This window comes from Miscanthus floridulus, chromosome 8 (assembly GCF_019320115.1).
Source record: "Miscanthus floridulus cultivar M001 chromosome 8, ASM1932011v1, whole genome shotgun sequence".
NCBI classification, from domain to species: Eukaryota; Viridiplantae; Streptophyta; class Magnoliopsida; order Poales; family Poaceae; genus Miscanthus; species Miscanthus floridulus.
Window position 1 is genome coordinate 155,241,207 of NC_089587.1, and position 22,031 is coordinate 155,263,237.

The following is a 22,031-nucleotide window of genomic DNA, read 5'->3' on the forward strand; positions in this document are numbered from 1 at the left end:
CGCAGAAACACATAAAATGCGAACGGAAATTTTACTCCAAACTGCATCTTTTTTCTGCAGATTTTATGGCTTTGACTATCATCGGGCCAATTTGCCGATCTCTCTCTTGCTCAGCTGTTCCTGTTTCGCGCTTCTGTTAGGAAAGTTGCAAATGGCAATCCACTAATAACTGATGAAGCGAACTAAATGCTTAGCGAAGGGCGTTTCACCAGGCAAACATCTATCTGACAAGTGACAAATAGGAGTATCACCAACAACACACAGGATAAAAAAGCATTTTTTCTTATCTGAATTCTGAAGATAGGGACCTGGTCTCAGGTAAAGTTTGTCTGGCCGGCGGGCATTCCACTGTCATCACAGCAACTAGTCACTAGTCAGTGATGATGCTGCTATAAGCGAAACTAAAATGCGTTTCCCCTTGCTTGCATTTTACGCTGCTTGCAGCATTGTATACAACACAAAAAATGTTGGGTCAGCTCACCTGCACCTGGACGTACGTGAGTACGTATATATAAACAAAAAAGGCGTGCAGGTACCAAATGATGTCAATGAATGAATATTTGGATTGCCTCAACGGAGCAAACTGATCGAATCTGTTCCCATCAAGTTCAACGACTCCACTAATCCCATCCAATATCCAACACCACCCAAAGATGGAGTCTCCTCGGAGGGGAGGCAAAGGCAACCCATAAGAAAACATCGGTTGGTTAATGGCTCATGAAGATGGGAAGAGAAACAAGAGGAAAAGGTTGAATGAAATGCACGAGCAAACCAACCCAAAGGAATCTACACTAGTATACGCTGGCCTGCCGTGCCGGTGCCGATGAGGTCAGGAGGGGAGGACGTGGAGCGAGGCGTTCTTGGTGGCCGCGCACACGGGGCACGCCTCGACAACCGCCTCGCACCCACCGCAGAGGCACAGGTGCCGGCACGGCAGCAGCAGCACGCACGCATCCGCCGCGCCGCACGCCCGGCACGCCCTCGTGCTGCTACTGCCACGGGCCATGTCGTCGTCGTCCGCACCTTCCTGCCGCTGCCGCTCCGGCTCGAAGCAGCACGACCGCGCGTCCTCCACCACCTCTCCCTGGCCCTCCTCATCAGCCGCTCCCGCGCCCGCGCACGGCGTCTGGAGGAGGAGCTGCTCGAGGGTGGCGCGCAGGCCCGCGGCGGCAGCCTCGTGGCCGCTGGCGATGCCCTGCCACGCCTGCCCCTCCGCGCCCATCTCACGGACCCTCTCGCACAGCTCCGCATTGCGCGCCAGCGCGCGCGCAAGGTCGGCCTCCGCCGCCCGCAGGCGCCGCGCGGCACCGCGCTCCACGGCCGACACCACGGCGCGGACGTGCTGGCGCCGCGCCTCCTGCAGCCCCGCCCGCAGCCTCTCGTTCTGCATGCGATTGCGCGGGAGAGAGTCATTAGTCAGTCTGATGTGTGTGATACCAAAACAGTCAGAGGCGGGTTCCGTTCAGCGCTGAGAAGCCAACGCAGAACGCAGAGCGCACCTCGATACGGACGAGCGCGTCGACCTCGATGCTGTGGCGGTAGAGGTGCGCCAGGACGCCGTGCTGCGACAGCGACACCGGCGCGGAGCCTGCCGCCGCCGGGCGTCCGCTGGTGGACGCGGCGCCGGAGCAGAGCACCCTGCTGCTTCCCTGCGCATCCTCTCCGCCGCCTCCGGGAGCGAACGCCTGTGGCACGGGCAGCAGCGCGCGTTGCCGGTGCCCCTCCATGATCAGGTTCAGGCCGGCGCCCACCGCGCCGCCGATCCGCGCGTGCTTCCTGGGCACGACGACGGACCAAGTGGCGTCGTAGTTGTTGTTGTTGCAGGTGAGCTCGGTGCGTGGGTCGCTGAACGCCGTGTGGCCAGCCACGGCCGCAGCCTGGCGCTGCACCGCGCCGGGCAGCAGGTGGTCGTGCTCGCCGAGGAAGGCCGACGCGGTGGTCGTCGCGTTCTCCAGCGCTGGCCTGTGAGATACGAGACGCACAAATGCACAAGTGATGAAGATGAACCGGCGGACCAGGAAACGGACGGATAAATGAGGAAGTTGGGGAAGGAGGGGAGCGCAGGACGCATGGGTGCGAGAACACAACCGCGAGGACGGGGTTGGTCATGCATGCCGCGCACGGATGGAGACTGAGAGAGAGAGTGCAACGGACCTGATGGCGCGGGAATCATGGTGGAAGGCGTGGGCGACCGCCATCAGCCTCGCCTTCACAAGAGAGAGGACGGAGGCGGGGCGCAGCTGGGCAATGATGCCGTTGATGTGCTGGGGTGTCGGAGTAGAGTGGCCAGTGGGAATTGGTTGGGATCACGTATGCGCGGGTGGGAAGGGCGACCACCATAGCAGGGCCAAGCGAAGGCTTTACATTTTGGGCCGGCCCAACCACACTATGGCCTAGTTGCCATCGCGCTTCGGCTAGCATAGCCCGGCAACATGTGCCCCTGTCACGTTGGGTAGTTCAATAAAACTATACGTCACCTATAAACTGCTAACCATCGGATCTGACCAACACGTGATGTGAAACGTTCGATCATGGAGCGGTTTTGACAGCCTCACAGGCTACCGTGTCAAACCTGGCTTAGCCAGTTCCCTGATAAACCTATATAGAAAAACTATTAGGGCTCCCTCACCTCTTTCACGTCAAAGTGAACTTGGTGTGTGGCGTCTCAATAAGTTCCTTGATACGTTCACATAGCCCCCTGCAGTCAAAGACACACCAATCATGATGCATTTCCTCCCCACTTGAATCCTACATCTTCGTTGTGGAAGCTATGAGTACTCTAGCCGGATTGCTCTCAACCACTTTCTACACTTCTCATATGCCAAATCTAAGTCCAATTATTCAACCATCAAGCTCAAGTGATCAAGTGATTCATCCCCTATTGAATCAAGAAACTGAAATAGACCATCCTATGGTTCAAATAGTCAGTGATACAAGAAGTGGTGTTCAAACAAGATCAATACTTGATCATTTTGTTAGCACTATTTATTTGTGTCCTCGGTTGAGCCTACAAAGGTTGATGAAGCATTAAGGTCGGGATCCGCATCGGGTGAATTCTATGCACGAAGAACTCAACAACTTCACTTGAAATCAAGTTTTGAAACTAGTGGAGACCGAACAACCACAATGTCATTGAAACTAAGTGGGTATTGTAGAACAAGCAAAATTAAGATGGTGTGGTAATGAGGAACAAAGGAAGGCTAGTTGCACAAGGATACAATCAAGTTGAAGGGTTGGATTTTGGAGAAACTTATGCACCCGTGGCAAGGCTTGACGCTATAAAGGATTTTGCTTGCATATGCTTTCTTTCATAATATCAAGTTATATCAAATAGATGTGAAGAGTGCTTTCTTAAATGGCAAGATCAATGAGTGTTTGTTGAGCAACCACCAGGATTTGAAGACACCAAAGGACCTAACCATATGTACAAGCTTAGCAAGGTATTGTATAGATTGAAGCAAGTATCTAGAGAGCATGGTAGGATAGGTTGAGTGATTTCCTATTCTCAAAGGGTTTGAGGACGGGAAGGTGGACACTACCCTATTCACGAGAAGGATTAGAAAAAGATTTGTTTATGCCAAGTATATGTAGATGACATAATCTTTGGATCAACAAATCAAGAACTTTGTGAAGAGTTTAGTGATGAGATAAACTTTGTGAAGAGTTTGGTGAGATGATTCGAGATATTTGTTTGACCTTTTGCTTTTCATTGAAAAGTTGGCTTTTGTAGGCTAATGTAGAAGGAAGCTTTTGAAAAAGCATTAAAAATGTCTTCACAAATGAACTTTTGAACAAGCACACGTCTAATATATTATATATGTAATGCCCCTCACCGTACCATCTGACGAGAGCTAGCAAAAGCAGCTGTAGACCTACTTTGGCTTATCACTTTTATTTCTTTATTAGAAGACAATTTCAATAGTTGCTATTTGTTTTTGCTTTTGACTTGAGCCAAAAGTAAAAGAAACAAACAGTCCTTACCAATGACTGCTAAACCCAAAAAAAAGTTCGGCACTGCTAATGCCCGGACATCCAGACGGACGTCCCTGGCTGTAGTTCATTTCTGCGCCTGACGCTAGCGCTTGCTGCTCCCACGAAACTGCACCCGCACTTCGCGTCTCTGTCCGGACGCCCGTGCCCTCTCTGCTTTTCGCCCGCACAATCTCCGCTTGCCACACCCGCGTGCCGCAGGGACCGCCCGCGCGGCTGCGCCCATGCCGCCATCGCCCTCCGCTTCCTGCACCTGCTGTTGAGCAGCGCTCCATCCCGTCGCTCCCCCACGCGCATGCACGACGTCTAAGCAACTGCAGCAGGTGGTTGTGGCAAGGTGGATCACATTGGAACATGTGCAATATCCCAATCCACTTTTTAAACATCCAGATAAAACACTTACAACATACGTATGAAACAGCTAAAAAGTTACAACATGCATCTGAATTCTGAAACACTTGCAAAACTCTCGAAAACCATTGCAAACATATGCAACATCCAAATAAAATACTTGCAACATACATGTGAAACATATGCAACATTTAGATGAAACACTTACAACAAACGTCTGAAAAAAGAGATGAAACATTTAGAACATATACTTGAAACATACGTGTATAGCCATTGCAACATGTGCAACATCATGACCTACTTTTGCAACATTAAGATGAAACACTTGCAACATCCAGATGAAACATATAAAACACTTGAAACATAGGCCCCGTTCGGCTTCCAACATGCGCTGCTCAAATGCCACTTTGCTGCTTGGACGAGGTACCCGAGCAGTGCGGGCAAGCCGACGAAGGATGGCGCTGCGACGGCCAAGAGCTTCCACACACCGAGGTCGAGGCCCCTGCTAGGGAGGTCCGCGTTGATGAGCGCCCGGAGGAGGTTGTCGTTGTTGTCCCCCGCGTCGCCGAAGATGTTTGATTCGTCGACCACACTGACGTCGATGAGGTCCTGGAGGAGTGGGCACGGCGTGGCGGCAAAAGCAGCGCGCAGCGGCGAGGCGGAGTAATGGGGTGGGCGCCCGATGTGGTGAAGCCGCGGCGATCGAAGCGAGTGGGGATTTCTGTCGATGAGGGTTTTGTTGCAGGTAGAGATGGAGGAAACAGCTTAGAGGAAAGCAAACCGATTGCCTGTTGGGCTCAACACGTCCGGACAGATGCCCTAATCCTAGCGTTACTGAAAAAAGTTTCTTACTAACGCAAAATTTGCAACATTTTGTTATTAGGTGCTTTTATATTTATGTTAAAAATCTGAGCAGGAATTCTGTTTGTCCTTGTGTTCAATTTTTTTTTTCTATTTATCTTTATCCGTTCTGATTGGTCAGCTCCCATGTTGCTGCTGCCCCCAGGATCAAACGGCAATCTCGTAAGCCTCACCATCTGTTTGCTATTCCCCAATTAAATCTCCATCGTGGTCAACAGCTAAAAAAAAGGGTCTCCGTCGACCCTAGTACTGGTACTGGCTGGAATTTTATTTTGTTTTCTAGACGAGTTACTGATGTTTGCTTGCTGGCCCATCTAATCTGCAGGAGGAGAACTGAAGAAGGAAGGTGTTGCCCGTCAGTCACACAGGTCGGCCCTCTATCATTGTTGGATGGTTTATTCCCGGGGAATATGCCCTCACTCCGCTGGCATCATCCACAACATATATCCTCCGTCTCGTCTTCCACCTCGGATCAGATAGGCGCGGACCGCAACGCTTTCTTGCTCCTCTCTCTAAGCTGCAGCTTCCTATCTCCAGCTATCATTCGATCCATTTGTTCCTTGGTGATGATGAGGGCGTGAGCGCGTGAGGCTGGGCGGCTGGCTAGCTACCTAATGCAGCTCCGAACCTGTTTTGTTGGTGGTCATTTAACCATGCTTTCATCGATAGGTGCATGGATATGGCACAGATAAGTGTGATGCCATGAACTCATCATGGTCATGCATGTGTGCATGGTTAGATGACCATCAGCAAACATGTTCATGAGGCATGCAAGCAAGAGATGTTCTCTGGCTACAGATCAGAAATCAATCACCACTGCGCCATGGCTAGTAACAATGGAGGTTTGCGCTTCTCCGATCCCGGATGTCGTGCTTTCTGCCTCCGTTGTTGATCCCGGATCTTTCGGTCTTCTGCCCAGCATTACTTTCCTTCCGAAACTGGAAATGTTTCAATCTTTGTTTATTTGCTGTGTGCACATGTAGCGTGTGTTTCATGCAGATCCGTGCACTTATTTTGTGGCTTTAGCTTGCGCCCCCTTCGCTAAGTCCGTTGAAATTGTTCGTCTTCGTCCTCTCGCCGTCCTGTTGTTATAGATTGTTTGTTTCCAACAACTGTCCCAATGAGTCATTGGATTCTCCTACAGGATCTGACGACGAAGTGATCATGAATCAAATGGCTCATGCTATTTGTCACAGGTTCTCTATTTGGTCAAGCAAAGATCGAGCGTGTGGCAATATGCTCATTCTCTGACGATACAGAACAGCAGATGCAGTATATATCGTCAATCGTATTCAATCAGCTTGCAGTAACTGAAGTGGTTTAAACAATGTGAAACCCGAATGCTATTTTTTCCCCCATATATAAGCTTTCTCAATAGTGGACCCACTACACACATTTAAATCGGCTCTTACCCATCTTATTTAGATAGAGTATGGGTAAAAATTTTATTCAATAGAAATAGGTACGGTAAGGTACGTGGAATGGATTATCCGTGGTAAGTCTTTATCTTAATTAATCATCGATGAAAAGAAATAGGTGGATCAGATAATATAAGTTTATTTTAGTTTTGGGATTCCAATGTGAGACCCAAATGTTGATCTTACACAGTAATTTAAACAAAATACCGCCCACTATTTAACCAAGGTCTAGCTTTTGTTTAATTTCATTAAAATTTTAAAGTGTGAACATGAGATTTTTAATTCTAAGGTCTAGCATTTGGCATGGGCCCACATAAATATCTAGCCAACTAATTTGCACGAAATAACCACCTGTTATTTCTGTCATTTCGTGAAAAATTAAGGTGCGAAACAAGATTTTAAATTTTAGAGTCTAGCTTTTGATGTAGGGCCATACAAGGTCCTACTAGTCCTAGGGATGCAAAGATGGAGTTGAGCTAGGATAGGTAAAGATCATGGAATCAACACCTCAAGGAAGATAGTTAGAATAGAAGTATTGAAGATCCTAGAAGACGAGCAAGAAGATCAAGACATCAAAGAAAAGAAGCTAGGACAAATTGGAAGCGAAGAAATGTGCATCGGAGAAATCTAGTGGCGCTGGAAAAATACAACTGTTATATTGATAGTGTAATTGCAGAACCATGTAATGATGAAATAACTATGAAGAATGAGCTTTTCAAGCAGGAAGTGGACCGCTTTACCATGGGCTTATCACAATGAAAGGCAAGAAGCAAACTTAGGGCTTTCAAGAAGGGAGTTGGCTGGCTGGCTAACTAGGAAGGAAGCTTCATGCATCCCGGTGAATGAATTTGGATGGCGACGACGTGTGGTTTAGGGAAAGCGAGTATGCGAGGAAGGAAACACCCCCTCGGGAAATGCGCCAAAGGCAAGGGGAAACGGGCTATCGAGCACGTGGGATTTCACGACAGCAAGAGAGTCTGGCTATCCTTCTCTAGCAATCAAGGTTTACATGATGGAGAGCGAGTAAATATGGAAATAGGCTTTGCCAATCTACTGGAGACGATTTTGGACCCATAATAGCCAAATATGGTTTTATGGGGCATTTTATCTAAGTCATAGGAGTTAAGGGTCTGTTTGGTAGAGCTTCACTTCCCGATTCTTAACTCTAACTCCTTGATTCTTTGGAAGAGTGATTTTAGTTGATTCTGGTTGGGGAGCAAGTGAGAATTGATTCTGGAATGATTTTGGTGAAGATTGAAAAGGGAGCTATGAGAAGTATATCTTTTTAGCTCTTAGCTCCAAGTGAAGTGATTCTTATATACTCTCCACTAATTTTTTAAGGAGTTGTGCTATTGCGGAATCGATAATGCTCTATCGAGGATGTCTGTATGGACGGATGCGGCTTCCCACTAGGTACGACACCATCCGCTCGCTCCCGTCCACACCCCCTTTAAAAAAATCTCTCTACCCAGCAGTGCTCGCTCAGCAGGATGCTCGCCAGCCAGGGGTGTTCGCCAGGGTGCTCATCGAGCAGGCCGCTGAGCTTGCCAGGGTGTTCGCGGCCTCATGTAGGTGCTCACCCAGGGTTCTCATGGCCTCGCTAGGTGCTCGCTCAGGGTGGCGCAGTGCCTCCGCTAGGGCACCGACGAGCTGTATGCACCGACGCCGACCTCTGTGTCAGCGTCGAGCTCCGCAACGACGAGGCCTCTGTTCGTCCAAGTAGCCAGGTGACATTGCGCTAAAAGCGCATGTTGTAACCGTATGTTTCAAGTGTTTCATATGTTTTAAAGGTGTGTTGCAAGTGTTTCATATCAATGTTGTAAAAGTAGATCGGGATGTTGCATACGTTGCAATGGTTATACACGCATGTTGTAAGTGTGTGATCCAAAGCATGTTGTAAGTGTGTTTATTTTGGGTGTTGCTATCTGGATGTTGCATATGTTTTGCAATGGATTTCAAGTGTTTTTTCAGATGTTCTTTGCAAATATTTCAGATGCATGTTTTAAGTGTTTCATTTGTCTTCTGTATGTTGCAAATCTTTCATCTGGATATTTTAAAAGTAGATCAGGTTTGTTGCACATGTTGTAATGGCGTCGATGGCTGACGGATAGCGGCCTGCCGCAGGACTTCAGCTCCTACCTCGCGCGGCGCGCCTTGCCCTCTCATCTCCTCTCCCTCCCCTCCCTTCCATTCCCTTCCCTCAATCTTGCCATGGCTCGGTGGGGAATGCTACTCGACGAAGCAACGAGCATGCGAACGCCCGCAGAGGTTTTGACCCTGAGTTCGTGCTGTCCGCTCGCTACGCTCGAGAAGGAGAGTAGCCGCGGGCGTCCGTCCAGACGTTCGGGCGCTAGTCATGCCATTGCTGAATTGGCTCCATTATTATGCACACGGCCTCTAAGAGCATCTCCAAGAGTACCCTATTTCCCTTCTTAATCTTTGTTTTTTAGCGAGACGAGAAAAAATCCCTCTCCAACAACTCATAATCCTTCCTCCTAAAATTGACGCACTTGAAAAATCCTCCCTCGGCGCGCGTAACTTTGCAAGGTGGAAGGGTGAAAAAAGAATAAAGAGTATGAAAATGTTCCAGATGCAAATGTACAAGAGAGAAAGAATATGTAAAATTGGTTAAAATAATTTAGAAATAGTCGATCTGTTCGTTTGGGCTTGTTTGGCTTATAAGTTATGGCTGGAAGTACTGTTGGCTGGTTTGGTGTGAGAAAAAAATATTGTTCGTTGGCTGATAAGCCATAGCTTATAAGCCAAATACAACCAAACGAACAGGCTGAGTATAGGATTCTTGATGTAAAAATATCTTCTATATTTTAGGAGTGAATTATTGAAAACTATTGGAGATGGCTTTCTTTTTTTCTCCCAATACATTTTTAGGAGTTTGGGAACTTTTTTTTTTTAGGAAAATTTAGGATACTCTGCAGGAGATGGTAGGTACCCTACTCTCACACGTCAGCTACGTGCAGTCAATCACGTTAATCCAGTTTGGGCCCTAGATCATCGCATTCCTCTTTTGGGCCTTGTCACTCGCACCTGGAAGCCCATCTCTTGCTTGCTCCAGCTTCTGGCCCAACCGCATCACTACACACTTCTGTTCCTGGCTTTGTTTTTGAGCGAGAGGAGAGATGAATCCACCGCCGGCCGTCGGCCGGCTCTCTCTCTCCGACATGGCGACATGCGTTATGATGACGGAAGTTTTGTCGTGGATATTGCGCATGTCCGCAGGCTGTGTGTGTGTCTATATATATATATATATATATATATATATATATATATATTGCGTATATGTCTGGTTCAGCATCAGTTCTAGTCTTTTGGAGGCTGGTGGAATGAGAGGGAAAAAAATAATTAAACAGCAGTGTTACTTCTATCAGCTGCGCATAGTATACACTACCAAACTTAATTTAGCCATCATACTAATCCAACCTTCAAAGAACCGATCTAGCTAGTAATACTAGTCTTTTAGTCCATTTCGAGCTCACTTTGGCCTTCCCTTTCCCGCCAAATTAACACTACTACACAATACCTTTGTAGGGGTGGCTCTAGAGGCTCTGTAGGGACGGTTTGCACTAGTAGAGAAATGGGTTGTAGTCCCGGTTTTCCAACCGGGACTAAAGGTCCTGGCCTTTAGTCCCGGGTCACATAACTAGGACTAAAGGTCCATCCTCAGAAGAAAAATAAACGAAATTGTAGGGAGACCTCTCTTGCGATGTGTGAGATTCGAACCCAGTACCTCTTTTCTCGCGCATAAACTCCTTACCAATTCAGCTGTACACCACATGTGACAGGGTCCTGGAACTCTCCTTTTGAATTGACCTGTGGAGTACCTTTAGTCCCGGGTGGAAGACCTTTAATCCAGGTTGGTGACACCAACCGAGACTAAAATGTCACCCTTTAATCCCGATTGGTATTACCAGCCGGGACTAAAGGTTGAAGGACCTTTAGTCCGGGTTGGTAACACCAACCGGGACTAAAGGTGGCCTACTGCGAAAGCATGCTAGGACAGGTGCCTTTAGTCCTTGTTGGTAGCTCCAACCGAGACTAATTCTTCCTTTACTCCCGGACGCAAAAAATACCGAGACTAAAGCCCAAAATCGAAGTGGATGAAAGATCATTTCTCTACTAGTGTTGCCTAGCCACCCCTACCCAAGCGTCTCTACAAATGTATTTGTAGAGACGATTCCCAGACTGTCCTTACAAATCGATTTTGTAGGCAGCCGTAGTACCAGCCGCCCTCACAGTTCATTTTTCTGTAAAAAAAATTCAAATTTACAATTCAAATTCGACCAGAATATATATATATAATTCAAATCCGAGCATGTGCACAACCCAATATCATTACATCCATTATCATATTCAGATTAACCAAATTTAACAAGTTCTGCCGCTTGTCGTCAGTGGCGAGCTCGATCCAGCAGTCCCGCAAAGGCGTCGTCCGTGTGAGGACGCAGAGATCGGCATGCTGTTCATCACCGGGGCTCCTCGGATCGGAAGAACTGAAGCAACGATGAGAAACATAACAGGAAACCAGTCAAGAAACTAGTCAAGCAAGTCATCACTAGTGCGAGATATGGACTAGAAATCCCACAAAATCGGAAGCAGCACACCACCAAAAATGGAAGGAAGAAAGCCCACACCACCAAATCGCGCAACAAAAAAACACCTCAAATCAACCCCACAAAAATCCAATCTTCGGCTAGATCAGGGACTCCTCCACCGAGCTCACGCTCTCAGCCGGCTAGAGAAGGCAAGTGAATAGTACTCCCCAGCTGCTCCGTGCAGCAGATCGGAGTAAGAAAGAGGAAAGTCTAGGGAAGCCTACCTGTTGAGAGTCACAGAAGCGCGTGATGCGGTGAACCATCTCAGCAGTGAACCGCCCCGAAGATCTCCAGAATCCCAATGGGGAGCAAGCGTCAAAACAAAGAAGCGTGAAAGATCGGGAGAAAAGCTACGGCCCTCCGCTGACACCTTCGCGGGCCTGCTAGAGCTCGCATCGGATTCAGATCCGGTCGCGCCAGCCCTCAATCCACCACCGAGGACGCCACCACCCAAGATCTGCCGCTTGGAGGATGGGCTCTCCCTAGATCTGTCGTCGGGGAGCGCGCCCGTCCTGGATCCACCCTCGGGGGCGCTGAAAGGTCCTAATAGCTAGAGGGGGGTGAATAGCCTATTAAAAATTTCTATAACAACACTTAACAAACCGGTTAGACAATAATGGGGCGAAGCAAGTGTTGCGGTAGCCTACTAAAATTGCAAGCCACCTACCACAATTCTAGTTTATATGATTTCTATCCACACAATAGCTATGTCTCTACACTAAGTTAGTACGCCCTCAAAAGCTAACTAAAGAGCCACACTAACCAAACTAACAAGCTCTCACGACTAGCTACACTAAAGAGCTTGACAACTAGTTTGAGGTATTGTAAAGAGAGTGAGCAATTTGTTTATATCGTCGTGTCGAGAAATGAGCCAATCAATCACAAGAATGAATATCAATGAAGACCAATCACCTCGGAATCAAATGATGAACATAATGATTTTTTACCGAGGTTCACTTGCTTGCTGGTAAGCTACTCCTCGTTGTGGCGATTCACTCACTTGGAGGTTCACATGTTAATTGGCATCACACGTCAAACCCTCAATAGGGCGCCGCACAACCAACACAAGATAAAGATCACACAAGCCACAAGCAATTCATTAGAGTACCTTTTGGCTCTCTGCCGGGAAAAAGTCAAGAACCCCACACAATCACCACGATTGGAGCCGGAGACAATCACAAACCTCCGCTCGACGATCCTCGCTGCTCTAAGCCATCTAGGTGGCGGCAACCACCAAGAGTAACAAGCGAATCCCGCAGCGAAACACGAACACCAAGTGCCTCTAGATGCAAACAATCAAGCAATGCACTTGGATTCTCTCCCAATCTCACAAAGATGATGAATCAATGATGGAGATGAGTGGGAGGGCTTTGGCTAAGCTCATAAGGTTGCTATGTCAATGCAAATGGCCAAGAGAGCAAGCTAGAACCGACCATGGGGTTTAAATAGAAGCTCCCACAAAATAGAGTCACTGTACCCCTTCACTGGGCACAACACGGGGTGACCGGACGCTCCGGTTAGATTGACCAGATGCTGGACCCAGCGTTCGGTCGTGCGATGCACGCCACGTGTCCCCTCTCTTCAAATACTGAGCGTTCGATTTCAACGGTCAAGTGATGACCAGACGCAGCAGCTCAAAGTGATCGAACGCTGGGCCTCAACATCTGGTCGTTTCCAGTAAGCATCCAGAAATGATTTTTCACGACCAGACGCGTCTAGTCATGCTCGACCGGACCCATCCAGCATCCGGTCACTCGGCGTCTCCTCTGTGCACTACCACATCAGTAGGACTGGATACACCCTATCAGCGTCTGGTCACCAAGTGACCCAGTGTCTGGTCGAAGACCGACGCCAGCGTCTTTGCTGTATCATTGACCGGATGCACTGGTCCCACTAAGATCAACATCCGGTCACTTCGTGATCAGCGTGACTAACTCTTTTTCAACTCTATCTTGTTCACCCTTGCTCAAATGTGCCAATCACAAAATGTATCACCTTGTGCACATGTGTTAGCATATTTTCACAAACATTTTTAAGGGTGTTAGCACTCCACTAGATCCTAAATGCATATGCAATGAGTTAGAGCATCTAGTGGCATTTTGACAACCATATTTCGATACGAGTTTCACCCCTCTTAATAGTACGACTTTCGATTCTAAATGTGATCACACTCACTAAGTGTCTCGATCCCCAAAATAAAATGGCTCCTACCATTTATACCTTTGCCTTGAGCCTTTTGTTTTTCTCTTTCTTCTTTTCAAGTCCAAGCACTTGATCATCATGTCATGATCTTCATTTGCTTCACCACTTGGAATGTGCTACCTATCTCATGATCACTTGATAAACTAGGTTAGCACTTAGGGTTTCATCAATTCATCAAAAACCAAACTAGATCTTTCAATCTCCCCGTTTTTGGTAATTGATGACAACCCTTTCACAAAGATATGAATTAAAACTCAATTGAATCCATGTTGCTTGCCCAAGCATATTTACCATGTGTAAAAGAATATGGACAAGTTTCATGAACCTCAAATGGTAGCAATTGCTCCCCCTACATATGTGCTAAGAGTTTGGATTGTAGCTTGCACATATGCTTAGATAGGAAATATAGGAGACAATATCTACCAAATGATGCTAAGGTATAAAAGATGGACCTTTGAAGCGTGATACCAATCGGAGTGCACCATTATACCATCCTTAGCACCATGGTTAGCTTGATACCACTTGGAAACACTCGGAAATGAAATCACTAGATAACCTATGCATGCTAGATTTTCATTTCATCATTCAAACCTATAACTAGCATACACCACACAAGCATGAATATTGAAATTTAAAACTTGTGCCATGCAAGCAAACATATGAAATGCACATTTAAATGCATCATATAAGTTCATGAGCTTGCTCCCCCTACTTGTGTGCTTAAAGTTTTAATTGCTCCCTTTCCTTTGTCATATCTCTCCCCCTATTTTAAATTCTCCGCCTTTGTTGTCTTTTCATCATCTTAGTACACTAATATATCTAGTACACTAATATATCTTTTGTTTTCTCCCCATGTACTAATATCACTAATATCTTTGTTTTTCTCCCCCTTTGTCATCAATGACCACAAAGGTTCAAAATATAGATAGGTTGAGATTATCAATGTCAATCAATGGGGTGAGGATCATTTTCCCAATTTTGGTTCAATCTAGAATACTTGCCAAAAATATTTAACTTGGTTTGATCCAAGGACAAACTTCTTCACACCTCCAAATAAGGGTTATCTTGTACCATGTTGAGTTAAACACTTAGAGCTCATTTTCTAGATCAAACACTAGGTTTACAAGCCCACAAACATGTCATATGCTACCACTAGATCAAAATAAACATAGAAGCAATAGTGGTACCATACAATCATCAAATTCATTTGATTATCATGAATGAGCCTATCAAATGTGAAATATGTCTCGATGCACTAAACATGTCCTTAGCAAGGATGTATGCCATACCAATCAACTTTTACCTTGGATTGCTCAAAGGAGAGGCATGTCATATAAATGGGGGATGCATCAACACATATTTGAGAAATCTAATATGTTCAACTCATTCCTTAGCTTGCAAAATATTTTCTCATCCAATGGCTTGGTAAAGATATCGGCAAGTTGATCTTCGGTGCCTACACACTCAATGCAAATGTCCCCTTTTTATTGGTGATCTCTTATGAAATGGTGGTGGACATTAATGTGCTTTGTTCTTGCATGTTGAACCGAATTGTTGGTCAACTTGATTGCACTCTCATTGTCACATAGCAATGGCACTTTCTTGAACTTGATTCCAAAATCACTCAAAGTGGCCTTCATCCAAAGTATTTGTGCACAACAACTACTAGGGGATATGTATTCAGCTTCGGCGGTTGATAATGCAACACTATTTTGCTTCTTTGATGACCATGAAACAAGTGATCTTCCCAACAATTGACATATGCCTGAGGTGCTCTTTCTTTCAATCTTGCATCCCGCATAATCTGAGTCGGAGTAACCAACTAGCTCAAACTTTGCTCCTTTGGGATACCACAAACCAACATTTTGTGTATACTTCAAGTACCTCAATATTATCTTTGTAGCCTTCAAATGACTTTCTCTTAGTGAGGCTTGAAATCTTGCACACATGCATACACTAAACATGACATCCGACCTTGATGCGGTCACATAGAGTAGACTTCCAATCATAGACCAATACAATTTTTGATCCACCATATTGCCACTTGCATCACTATCCAAGTTGTCATTTGTTCCCATTGGTGTACTAATGGCTTTACTATCACTCATGCCAAACTTCTTGATCATGTCTGATACGATGCGATGTCCCGATCTTCACAACGTAGGATCAATCACCAGATAACTAGTTGAAGAACAGCCGGATAACTTGCTGCAGGCAGCGATAACTAGTGCAATCTGGCAAATAAAACTCGAAGCCAACCATCGTCTTTAACTGGCAACATAAATCGAGGATTCGCCCAACCACACTCTCAAAGAACCAACCAACACAACCTACAATCAATCAAGGCAAACCTTGAAGGGAGTAGGAGCACCAATTGGGAGCGGATGAAGCCGCCGCTTCTGTAAATCCCGCGAAGGAAATCACATGAGCAAAGGGATAGAGATCACTCTCAATATTTGTTAGCACATAGCTGAACAAAAGGGGGTTCTGTATTTCAATTACCAAAGTCTTCTTTTGCTTAGGAGTACATGGATATTTATACTAGAAACAGCCCTCCTAGATAGGTATAAACACGAAAAGGAAATAAAAAGGCAGGCTATGTGAACAGACTTCCACGAAATGGGTTTCTGAGCAGTTTCCGCATGGCTGTTGGTCTTCTGCGCAGTCTTTAGTGTTTTGGTAATAACTCCATCTTGTAAAATCCAAAAGATGTGTGGTTGGTTGCATTGGAAAGCTAACTTGATAAGGTTTCACACCATGTATAGCATGCACCACGAAACATTATAGAATAGTACAGTTTAATATGAGAAGTTGTACCAATATCATGTCTCGAGAAGACTGTTAACCCTCTGAGCAGTCTGCACTAAAGCTGGTCGGATCTGCACTAAAACTGGTCGGCTCTGGTCGGCCTTGAAGCATTAGAAACTAGACTTCACAAGCTTTCCAAAAAGTCCTCATGGACCTCCATAGCCTTCAGGAATAAAAAGTTATGATATTTTCTTCTTGACAGTACTGTCAGTTTTGAGCGGTCTGACCAGTATGCACTAAGCTGGTTGGATTTCATTAGTTACTGCTCGAAACTGCTCGGCATTAGCATCATTGGAAAGTAGACTCAATAAGCTTTCCAAAATGTGCTCATTCACCTTCATAGCCTCTAGGAATCAAAAGTTATGAATATTTCTTTCTAACTGTTTTGCAGGACTGGTCTGGTTCGAGTGTGGTTCTTCTCTGTGGTCATCACCTTGTGTGTTCTTGCCAAACAACAATGTGCACGACTTAGGTAGTATATAATTCTCATTAATATTAAATTAAACTTCATAAAGTAGCGCGTTCACCTCTTGTTGTAGCTTCTTTGCTCGACTACGTGTAATTGGGCCACCAAAGGCTTGGCTGGTGTCGATGTAGGTGATACTTGAGTTGGTGTTACTTGAATTGGAGGTTGTAACATGTTGGTTAATGACGTGGTCATATTATCCTCCCCCTCTTGAAAAGGAGTCATCCTCAACTCTAATCCATCTTCTCTTATGAATGGCGATAAGTCAGCAACATTGAAGGTCGTACTCACACCATAGCTTGCTGGAAGATCTATCTTGTATGCATTATCATTGATCTTTGCAAAAACACGGAATGGTCCATCTCCTCGAGGCAACAATTTGGATTTGCGCTTATCAGGGAAGCGATCCTTGCGCAAATGTATCCACACCAAGTCCCCTGGTTTGAATAACACTTTCTTCCTATGTTTGTTCATACTTGTAGCCTTGCGTTTAGCACTTAGTTCAATTGCCTCCTTGGTCCTCTATGTATCTTCTTTACATATGCAGCACGCTTGGAAGCTTCCATGTTGATTCTCTCCTACAATGGAAGGGGCAACAAATCGATCGGAGCAATAGGTTTGAACCCATATACGATTTCAAAAGGACACAAGTTAGTGGTAGAGTGTACTGCCCTGTTATAAGCAAACTCCACATGTGGCAAGCAATCCTCCCAAATCTTCAAGTTCTTTTTCACCATGGTTCGCAGCAACATTGACAATGTACGATTCACCACCTTAGTTTGTCCGTCGGTTTGAGGGTGACAAGTTGTTGAGAACAAGAGCTTGGTTCCAAGTTTAGCCCACAATGTTTTCCAAAAATAGCTCACAAACTTGACATCACGATCAGACACAATGGTTCCGAGCATCCCATGTAGCCTCACAATTTCCCTAAAAAATAAATTAGCAACATGTGAAGCATCGTCGCTCTTGTTGTAGGGGATAAAATGAGCCATCTTTGAAAATCTATCAACCACAACGGATATAGAATCCTTTCCTCTCTGAGTTCTAGGTAACCCTAAAATAAAATCCATGCTTATGTCTTCCCAAGGAATGTTAGGAGCAGGTAAGGGAGTGTATAAGCCATGAGGATTTAATTTTGACTTAGCTTTGTGATAGGTGATGCATCGTTCCACAAATCTGATGACATCTCTCCTCATCTTAGGCCAATAGAAATGATCACCTAGCAGTTCGTATGTTTTCTTCTGTCCAAAATGACCTGTTAGTCCACCTCCATGTGATTCCCGCAACAAAAACAATCTAATAGAAGAATTTGGAACACAAAGCTTGTTAGCTCTAAACAGAAATCCATCATGTATGTGATATTTTTCCCAACCTTTTCCATCTTTACAATGATTATACGGTTATGAAAATTCAGGATCATTATTATACAAACCTTTCAAACTTTCAAGACCCAACACCTTGACTTCAAGTTGATTTAACAACACACTCTTTCGAGACAAAGCATCAGCAACCACATTATCCTTACCTTTCTTATATTTCACAATGTATGGAAATGTTTCGATGAACTCAACCCACTTGGCATGGCGATGGTTCAGCTTAGCTTGTCCCTTCAAGTACTTCAAAGCTTCATGATCGGAATGAATAACAAACTCCTTCGGCCATAAGTAGTGCTGCCATGTCTCAAGTACATGCACCAAAGCATACAATTCTTTGTCATACATAGAATAATTTAATTAGGCACCTCCCAATTTTTCACTAAAATATGCTACTGGTTTTCCTTGTTTCATTAAAACTCCTCCTATCCCAATTCCACTAGCATCACATTCTACTTCAAAAGTTTTAGTGAAATTAGGAAGAACAAGCAATGGTGCTTCAGTCAAACGTTTCTTTAATTCTTGAAAAGCAGTTTCTTGTGAGTTCCCCCATTTAAAATCAACCCCTTTCTTTGTCAATTCATTCAAAGGAGCAGCGATGGTACTAAAATCTCTCACAAATCTCCTATAAAAACCAGCAAGGCCATGAAAACTTCTTACTTGACTTACATTCATAGGAGTTGGCCAATCCTTGATGGCTTTCACCTTTGATTCATCTACTTCTATGCCCTTTCCTGATACAACAAAGCCAAGAAACACAACATGGTCTGTGCAAAAACTGCACTTCTCAAGATTAGCAAATAATTTCTCCTTTCTAAGCTCATCCAAGACTTGCCGAATGTGTTTCATATGCTCTCCAACAGACTTGCTGTAAATTAGAATATCATCAAAGTAGACAACAACAAATTTTCCAATGAAAGCTCGCAGGACATGGTTCATTAATCTCATGAAAGTACTAGGGGCATTAGTCAAACCAAAAGGCATAACTAACCATTCATATAGCCCAAATTTAGTTTTAAATGCAGTTTTCTATTCATCTCCCGCTTTCATTCTAATTTGATGGTAACCACTTCTCAAGTCAATTTTAGTAAATATTATGAAACCACTCAATTCATCAAGCAAATCATCTAACCGTGGAATAGGATGACGATAGCGAACAGTGATATTATTTATAGCTCTATAGTCAACACACATCCTCCAAGAACCATCCTTTTTAGGCACTAATATCACAGGAACAGCACAAGGACTTAAGCTTTCACGAACAAAACCTTTATCAAGAAGTTCTTGTACTTGCCTTTGTATTTCTTTTGTTTCTTTAGGATTGGTGTGGTATGGTGGACGGTTAGGGAGTGCAGCCCCTGGAATGAGATCAATTTGATGTTCAATTCCACGAATGGGAGGTAGTCCTGCTGGTGTTTCTTTTGGAAAAATGTCTTCATAGTCCTACAAAAGATGAGACACAACACTAGGAAGAGAGGTGATATCATTAGGTGAAATTAAAATGTCTTTGCACATAAGTACAAAGAGCACTTGATCTGGGTTATTCCTCACTTCTCTCAGCTTAGATTTTGTGGCTAGCATAACTAGATGCTCTCCCTCTCCTTTCTTTTTATCTCTCAAATTTGGCTTGTGGCACTCACTCACTGAATTGTGGATGGCACTCAATTTCTTTTGCTCTTCTGTTCCTTCACTTGCCGAACTAATTTCAGTTTGCTTTTGTAAGTGCTCAACCATGATTTGTTGAGGCGTCATAGGCTTGAGTACAAACTTATTTCCTTTCAAATCTAGTGTGTACTGATTTGTTCTCCCACAATGCTGAGTATATCGATCATATTGCCAAGGTCTTCCAAGCAGCAAGTGGCACACAGACATCGGTGCCACATCACACTCTACTATGTCAACATATTCACCAATTTTGAATGGAACCTTTACTCTATATCCAATCTTAATATCTCCTAAATCATTCAACCATTGGACATGATAGGGATGAGGGTGCCGCTGTAGTTTCAAACCAAGCTTATCAACCATCTCACGACTAGCAATATTATGGCAGCTCCCACCATCAATGATCACCTTGACTACCTTGTCTTGCACTTTAGCTCTGGTTTGAAAAAGATTATGTCGCTGTCCATTTTCAGCTTCCTTCATTTGAACGCTCAAAATTTGAGCCACCACAAGAGCAGCACCTTGCTCAAATTCACATCTAGTATGTTCCTCATCTTCATGAGCCTCATCATCATACTCTTCCTCAACTTCCTCTTTACTAGCTGATTCATATTCTCCATTGTCTTTCACAATGATCACACGATTATTCGGACACTCCTTGATGACATGCCCACGACCTCCACACTTGAAGCATTGAATCCCACTACTCTTGGCTGTAGAACCCACTGAAGTAGTGGTGGATGCTGATGGTTTAGAGCTCATGCCTTGGGCAGCAGTGTTCTTCCCTCTAAAAATACCCTACACATTAGAACGTAAGTCTCCACTTGAGCTTTTCGCTGATGAGGGTGCAGCAATAAACCTTGAGATTGACTTGCCCCCTCCTGACATAGTCCTTGTACCATATGACAAGGGCTTGCTGTTCTTAGCATCTTGCTACAATTGACGTTTAGCTTTAGTTGCTTGATGTACCAAATCAATAAGATGATGGTACGGATGAAACTCAACAATGCGCTGGATATTGCGATGTAACCCAGCCATGAAACGTGCAATAGTTTGCTCTTCATCTTCACACACATTGGCTCTAATCATAGCTTTCTCCATCTCTTTATAATACTCCTCAACAGAGAGGCTTCCTTGCTTCAAATTCTGCAATTTATCAAAAAGATCACGCCGATAGTGCTTCGGCACAAAACGAATTCTCATTTCTTGCTTCATCTCATCCCATGTTGCAATAGGGTTTTCTCCATCTTCTTCTCGATCATGCAGAAGTTGTTCCCACCATATCAGAGCATATCCATCAAACTCAAGAGATGCCATGGCTAATTTCTTCTCCTCTGAATAATTATGCAAGCGAAATATCTTGTCCACCTTCAACTCCCAAGTGAAGTAAGCTTCAGGATCAGATCCTCCATCAAATTTTGGCATGGTAAATTTCAGTTTGCCAAACCTCTCCTCATGGTTGCCTCTTCTATGACGTCGGTGACCACCATGATATTGGGAATGATTATCTTCATCCACATCTTCAGATTCATCACTGTCATCATTTCTTCGACCTCGTCCTCCTCCTCTACCATGTGCAGCACCTTGGTTTCTCCTTACTTGTTCTCTTGCTCTTCTAGCAGCAGCTCTTCCATCACTATCTTCTCCATCTTCACCATGGTTGCTTGCACCATCATGAGGTTGACGACGCCCTCTGATTTCAGTCAAAAGAGCCTGAAGATCTTGGGTCAACCGATCTTGCTTCTCTTCCATGCTTTGCCGGAGTTCATTAAATTGTGCCATAGTAACACAATCTTCTATCTCAACACCACCCATCTCCTGTGTAAGGTTAGCTGAATACGAATAATAGGTATTTATGGAAAAAAAATAAAATTTGGTAGCTCTCACAACCTCACCTCTCGTACCAACCGAAGCTCTTATGAAGTCCCTACGGGTTACAGGAAAAAAAAACAGTGTGTGGTGGTAACGAAAGTGATGGCTAGGCGAATACAAGACCAGAGAGTACCGATTACGATGGCTTGTATGTGGAGCTTGGTAGGGAGTGATACACAAGGAATGCAATCTGAAATCTAGTTATTGTAAAGTTAAATAACAATCCAAACTAGAGGTTCTCTGCCTAGTGCCGACCACAGGATATGAATGATGTAAATAGATCAAACACATGCGCAAAGAAATTTCAGATTTGATGCAAACAAGGAGTATGATTGGGATGCAAGTGTTGCGATCAGACCCAACCAAAAATTGCACCAAACAAAGATAGTAAACTGGTTACTCACTTGATATGAAA

General features: G+C 44.8%; 1 protein-coding gene and 1 pseudogene across 1 annotated transcript; both read right to left on the reverse strand.

Moving 5' to 3' along the window:
* Window positions 1–553: 553 nt before the first annotated feature.
* Window positions 554–2,294, reverse strand: LOC136473800 (probable BOI-related E3 ubiquitin-protein ligase 2). The gene is made up of 3 exons (XM_066471434.1): window positions 2,155–2,294; window positions 1,500–1,962; window positions 554–1,384 (listed from the first exon to the last, which is right to left on the reverse strand). The coding sequence occupies exons 1-3, from the start codon at window positions 2,196–2,198 to the stop codon at window positions 830–832; spliced, it is 1,062 nt and encodes a 353-aa protein (XP_066327531.1). The 5' UTR covers window positions 2,199–2,294; the 3' UTR covers window positions 554–829.
* Window positions 2,295–10,867: 8,573 nt separating this feature from the next.
* On the reverse strand, window positions 10,868–21,559 carry LOC136470048 (uncharacterized; annotated as a pseudogene).
* Between the last annotated feature and the right edge of the window lie 472 nt (window positions 21,560–22,031).

Excerpts from the sequence above, each read along its gene's own strand:
- LOC136473800 (XM_066471434.1), bottom strand. The coding sequence starts at position 2,198 with ATGGCGGTCGCCCACGCCTTCCACCATGATTCCCGCGCCATCAG. Across the intron at positions 1,963-2,154 it reads CATGATTCCCGCGCCATCAG|GCCAGCGCTGGAGAACGCGA; the intron begins GTCCGTTGCACT and ends CGTATCTCACAG. Across the intron at positions 1,385-1,499 it reads ACGCGCTCGTCCGTATCGAG|AACGAGAGGCTGCGGGCGGG; the intron begins GTGCGCTCTGCG and ends AATCGCATGCAG.